This window comes from Benincasa hispida, chromosome 12 (genome assembly GCF_027475165.1).
Source record: "Benincasa hispida cultivar pf3 chromosome 12, pf3_genome.v1.1, whole genome shotgun sequence".
Taxonomy (NCBI): Eukaryota; Viridiplantae; Streptophyta; class Magnoliopsida; order Cucurbitales; family Cucurbitaceae; genus Benincasa; species Benincasa hispida.
The window spans coordinates 21,080,270-21,086,547 of NC_143489.1; the positions used below are offsets into that span (position 1 = coordinate 21,080,270).

The window sequence follows — 6,278 nt, forward strand, 5'->3', positions numbered from 1 at the left end:
CTCATAGTCTATCATAATATAAAAAAAACTGTTTAAAATACATATTGAAAGTGTTTCAATTGCCAAAACTTCAATTTTTCAAATATAACTTATTTTTAAAATTAAACCAAACACACACGGTAATATTTATAAAAGTCTATATATCAATAATAGAGTCTATTGATAAATTTTACTATATTTACTGTGGTTTAAAATTGGGTTTAAAATTGTTGTTATAAAGTGTAACTCATTGCATTGCAATTAAAAAAGATTAAATTGAAATTAAAGTTAAGGCATAAGATTAAAAGAGAATATATTTTTATCTCGTGCTAATTATATTGTATACGTGTGGAATGAAAGCTTAACTTTATTAAACTTTATATTATATTACATGGATTATGCTTTAATAAACTTGATAGAAGACTCGACAGACTAGTCAAATTTTGTGCTCTATGAAAGAGTTGATCCTATTTTGTTTATTTTTTTTAGAGTAGAAATGGCCATTAAAAAGCATAGATTTAAAGCTGAGATTAGCAGACCTTTTCAATGTAAACAAATTTGTTCTGAAGTATTTTATTGATATATATATATATATATATATACACGTCACAAGGCATTTAAATACATTTGGGCTAATTTGTGACATGAACGGATTATTGAATAAAGTTAAGTTATCACAAGCTCGTTGAATGAGTATAGTTTAACTTAACATGAATTTGTACTATCATTTTTTATGTCTAAGATTCGATCCTCCCATCTCACATATTTAAAAACGAAAATGGGAAAAAAAAATTATTTTAATTAATATGAAACTTTGTAAAAAAAAAACATGGGAGACTTAGATTATAAATTTATAGTTCAAATGACATTGTTTTTAATATTAATATTCAAAAACGATTTTTTTATTTTTAGAAACTGACCTTATCTTTTCTTTAAATAGCTCTTGGTTTTGAAAAGAAAGAGATAGAGCAATTTTTATCTTTCCTTTCATATGTTTTTCATTTAGATCTACTATTTTCTAGGCATAATTTTCATTGATTTCAATCTATTTTCCAATGAGTACACGCTTGAAATTGGAAGTTGGGTTAACATTGGAGAGTAGCGGGGACAACAATTAGCACCGAGGTTACACTGCAATTGCTTTTAGGATAGTGGTTAGTTATTCCATGATGCAGCATTTTTTTATTAAAAATGCATTTAGTCACATTTAAAGTAGTCGATTCACTAACGGTTAAAAGTATCATTTGTTTTGGAGAGCTTCCCATTTTATGTTTAACAAATGGAGGTGGTAGTTACTATTGACCAAAAAACAACACTTTTAATGAGAATTGTAGAGGGTTTCATGTTGAACATATCTTTCAATAATTTTTACTCTACTAAAAAAAATACTTAAATCTCTTGAGAATAAACAATTATTTACGAAAAATATTTTTTTATTAAAGAAAAGAAAGTAGAAACTTCAACGGTCAAACCCAAGTATAATACCAACACCCGATTAATAGGAACTTGGAAGCAACCAACAACCAGAGAGAAAACAGAGTATCTTAAAAACAGAGATGCCGTCGCCATGCCTGAGCGAGATCTCCGCCGCATGCGGCGGAGGCAGCGGCGGCGGAAGCAGCTGTTGCCCAACTCCACTCCTCCACTTCCCTTCCTCCCAAAACTCAACCACCGCCACTCCCCGCACCTCCGCCGCTTCCCGCCGCGACTTCGCCGCAAAAGCCAGCGCCGGCGTCTTCCCAAACACCACCTTCACAAACCCAGAATGCCTCCCGTCGCCGCCGCAGGCCCTCTCCCTCTTCCTCGCCGCCTTTCCTCAGTACCATCAAACCCAAGAAATCGACGAAATCAGAAACAAACAATATTACCATCTCAATCTCTCAAACCACATTTGTCTCGATTACATCGGCATCGGCCTTTTCTCTTATCACCAATTCCAAAAACATTCAAACCCATTTCCTTCTTCCAATCTAAATTTCCCTTTCTTCGGCGTTTCTTACCGAACCGGTAATCTCAAATCTCGTCTCCTCGAAAATGGCCTCGATTCTGACCTAGAATCCGCCATTAAACGAAGAATTTTCCGGTTCCTCAACGTTTCCGATTCCGATTACGCCATGATTTTCACTGCAAATCGAACCTCAGCCTTCAAACTCTTAGCAGAATCATACCCATTTCAAACAAGTAACAAGGTTTTAACTGTTTATGATTACGAAAGTGAGGCAGTGGAAGCCATGGTTAGTACCTCTCAAAACAGGGGAGCTTTAACCATGTCGGCTGAATTTTCCTGGCCAAGATTGAGGATAAATTCAAGGAAATTGAAGGAGATGATTGTAAGTAAGAACAAGAAGAAGAAATCTAAAAAGGGTCTTTTTGTTTTTCCATTACATTCAAGAATTACTGGAGCTCGTTATCCTTATTTATGGATGAGTATAGCACAGGAGAATCGATGGCATGTTCTTGTGGATGCTTGTGCTTTAGGACCAAAGGATATGGATTGCTTTGGACTGTCATTGCTTCGTCCTGATTTTCTTGTTTCTTCATTCTATAAAGTTTTTGGTGAAAACCCATCTGGATTTGGTTGTCTTCTTGTTAAAAAATCTGTCATTTCAATTCTTGAAAGCAATTCTTCTTCATCTAATATTGGGATTGTCAATCTTGTTCCTGCTGATAAGTTATTGCAGCTGAATGAAGATTCATCAGGAACTGACACAGACCTTGAATTTCAACAACAACATCATATGGTTCCATCAACAAGCTCATTTTCAGGTCCAATTTCTTACCAATCTTTAAAAACAACAACCCATTTTAGAGAAATAGAGAAAGAACAGAAATTGGGATCAAATGTTCCAGAAATTCAAACAGTTTCAAACCAATATGAGACAAAATGCAAAGGCTTAGATCAAGTGGATTCATTAGGCTTGGTTTTGATCTCAACAAGAGCAAGATGCTTAATCAACTGGCTAGTGAGTTCATTGTTAAAGCTCAAGCATCCCAATTCACAAGGGGTTTGTTTAGTCAAAATCTATGGCCCAAAAGTGAAATTTGATAGAGGACCAGCTTTAGCTTTCAATGTGTTTGATTGGAAAGGGGAGAAAGTTGAGCCTGTTCTTGTACAGAAGCTTGCTGATAGAAACAACATTTCTTTAAGCTATGGATTTTTACATAACATTTGGTTCCCAGATAAGTATGGAGAGGAGAAAGGGAAGGTTCTTGAGAGGAAAGAATTTGGAAAAGATGAGAAGATCATGAAGAAGGGTAAAGGGAATTTGGGGATAAGTGTGGTCACAGCTGCTCTTGGTTTTTTGACTAATTTTGAAGATGTTTACAAGCTTTGGGGTTTTGTTGCTCAGTTTTTGGATGCAGATTTTGTGGAGAAAGAGCGCTGGAGATATACTGCTCTTAATCAAAGGACCATTATTGAAGTGCTTTAGTTCAGTTAGAATCTTCAAGGTTTTTGCTCGGATCACCTAATCTCACAAGTGTTAATGCGAAATTACCTAATTCTAGAAAATCCCGTTAGAACTCCGACCATTTTGCTATAGGTGAGATATCCTTAATGCGATAATGGGGTCATGGAGTGTTCTATGATGTAAGTAGAAGGTTCGTTTTATTCTTTTTTAGAAATGGATCATTCCGTATTAACGCTTTTGAGATTGGGTCATCCGTATAAAAACCTCCAAAATCTTCCCTTATATTCTTTGAAGATGTAATAAATTCTTGGAACCTTCAAAGATATCAGACAGTTTATGGACTGATTTGTTCTGTTATGGATGATGTAGTTGTGATGAAATCAGAGAAATTAAGGTACAAATCACATGTGAGTTCATACTTTGTATGTTTCCTGGTTTATTTATTTATTTATCTATTATTATTTATTATTCAACAATGGATCATAAAACCTCTTATTTCTTAGGTGGAGGACATATATGATTTAATCAATTGTGATATATTTAGCTTGACAGATATATTTTAAATTTAGTTTATTAAGTATTGTCTAATTCAATTTTAGGTTATGAAGCACCCATCAAATTGTATATGCAGACCATAGCAAAGTAGATCCTTTGCAAAATGAGGCAAAAACACTCTTATTTAACATGTTTCAGAAAGAATGGAATTCAAAACAATAAAATTGGTTAAAATACTATTCTGGTCTCCGTTTAATTTTAATCCATATATTTTCAATCGTCCAATTTTAGTTTTTATACTTTCAATGGTTCAATTTTAGTTTTTATACTTTCAATTGTTCAATTATAACTCTCTACTTTCAGTCAATCTTAAATTTAATCTTAGTTTATTGATCCTTTTTATTTTAAAAAAATCATTATCCTATAGTATTTTTACTATAAATTTTAAAAACATATTCATATATAAAATATTATTATTGTTTGACCAATTTTAATAAATATTAATTTCGATGGACTAAATTTAAGATTTATTAAAAATACAAGAACTAAATTTGGACAACTGAAAGTACATGAATTAAAATAGAATAAAATTCAAAGTATAGGAACCAAAATGATATTTTAGCCAATAAAATTATATCTAAATGGGCAAAATTCTGAATATTTACTTCAACGTTTTGAGAATCTGACAAATGGGAGTACAAGGATGACTCAAAATATTACCTAAAATATTCTTTCTAAATTTTTAAGATTTTTGTCCTTTTACTTACATCATATCCAGGTGAAATTATCGAAAGAGGTCTATGTCTCTCTAATGAAACATTTAACGCTCATTCCATCTCGATCTCCTCTTGCTCTCGTCGGCGACACTCCATCTCGATCTCCTCTCACTGATTGACTTTCTCCATTTTTCTCTCTCGCTCTCGAACCCCACACATCATACATGTCAATCCCACTCTAGCGTCCCCACTGTAATGTTCCAATGATCGACGATACACCCCTGCTATTGAAAAAATAATAAAGGAGAAAGGAAAAAAGGGGAAGAAGACGAGGGAAAAGAAAATTAAGAGTAATTTTGTAATTTTGGCGGATGAGGTTAGCCAAAGGGAAAAAATCTTAAGTTTAAAATGAAGGGAAAAGACCACTTTTGGCTTTTATACAATTTTCTCATTTTTAATGTTTTAGTTTTTAAGATGAGGTGTTTGGTTTTGACGTTTCAAAATGTATGCTTTTGAAAAAATAGGTTTTTTTTTTAAAAGATGTGTTTTTTAAAAAAATAGGTTTAAAGGGTTCTTGTCGTTATTTTTTCATTTGCTATAGTAACACATTAATCTCTTTTTTATTATTATTATTATTATTAGTTTTATTGTTCATGGAAAGTTACAAAATAAAATGAATGACAAATATCAATTTATACTTCTAAACTTGAGTTATATTTAAACTCTGAATTAATAATTGCATTGATTTAAACCCTAAACTTTAGTAAGTGACTGTATTAATTTACCCATTCAATTACATTTCATTTGAGAAAATCTTGTGTAAAACTTTAATTAATAGCAAATCCTTAAACATTTATAAATGGATCAATTTAGAATCATCCATGCATTTACTCTAATTGTCCATTTTTTAAAATCAAAACTTAAAGAAATCTACACGTGTTTGAGAATTAATGCATGAATAATTTTTAAAAATAAACATAATGGATGCTCTAAGTTGATTGGCCTATGAAAATTTTGGATTTTAATTGACTCAAGTAATAAGTTTCACATGACATTGGTCGAACAAAACATGAAGGAAGGTGTAAATTGATAAATTTATGAAAGTTCAGAGTTTAAATTTATATAATTATTAATTTGGGTCTTAATTGATACAACGATCAAAGTTTAGATTATAAAATGATATTTTCTCTAAAATAAATTAATAAAAAAGATCTCCCATTTCTCTATTTTCTCTCTCTCTTCTCCCTCGACCTCCTTTTTCCCACCTATAGCTCTGGTGCCGACGACCCAACTCTTTTTCTCTTCCTCCTTTCTCTTCTAAACTACCATCGTCATTATTTGCCATTGGAGGAACGACAACAGAGTTAGCTGGAAGGGCCTTTTTGTTTTATTTCCCGACAAATTGAAACAATAAAATGAAACGCAGAAGTATTCATTTGAAAATGACCACCATTAATATGATTTTTCACGACACTCCAACAAAATTAGTATTGAAGGTGTTGGAAATTTATACGAGATATACACTACAAGAATTTTCACCTTTTTCCACGCAAAAAAGCGTCAGGCAAAGTACTAAAAACGTTGGGATAGATTATGCCTAACACATTTTTTTGCGTCGGTATAATCGTCGTATCCATGTCGAGAAAAGTGTCTCCAAACGAAAACTATTTTTGTCGTA

General features: G+C 32.3%; 1 protein-coding gene across 1 annotated transcript; it reads left to right on the forward strand.

The window, feature by feature from the left end:
* The first annotated feature begins 1,399 nt into the window (after window positions 1-1,399).
* Window positions 1,400-3,807, forward strand: LOC120092579 (Pyridoxal phosphate (PLP)-dependent transferases superfamily protein). Its single transcript, XM_039050704.2, has one exon. It carries the CDS (start codon window positions 1,536-1,538, stop codon window positions 3,408-3,410), a length of 1,875 nt encoding a protein of 624 aa, XP_038906632.1. The 5' UTR covers window positions 1,400-1,535; the 3' UTR covers window positions 3,411-3,807.
* The last annotated feature ends 2,471 nt before the right edge of the window (window positions 3,808-6,278 follow it).

Bases quoted from the DNA above. Each gene is read 5' to 3' on its own strand.
- LOC120092579 (XM_039050704.2), top strand. From the start codon at position 1,536: ATGCCGTCGCCATGCCTGAGCGAGATCTCCGCCGCATGCGGCGGAGGC.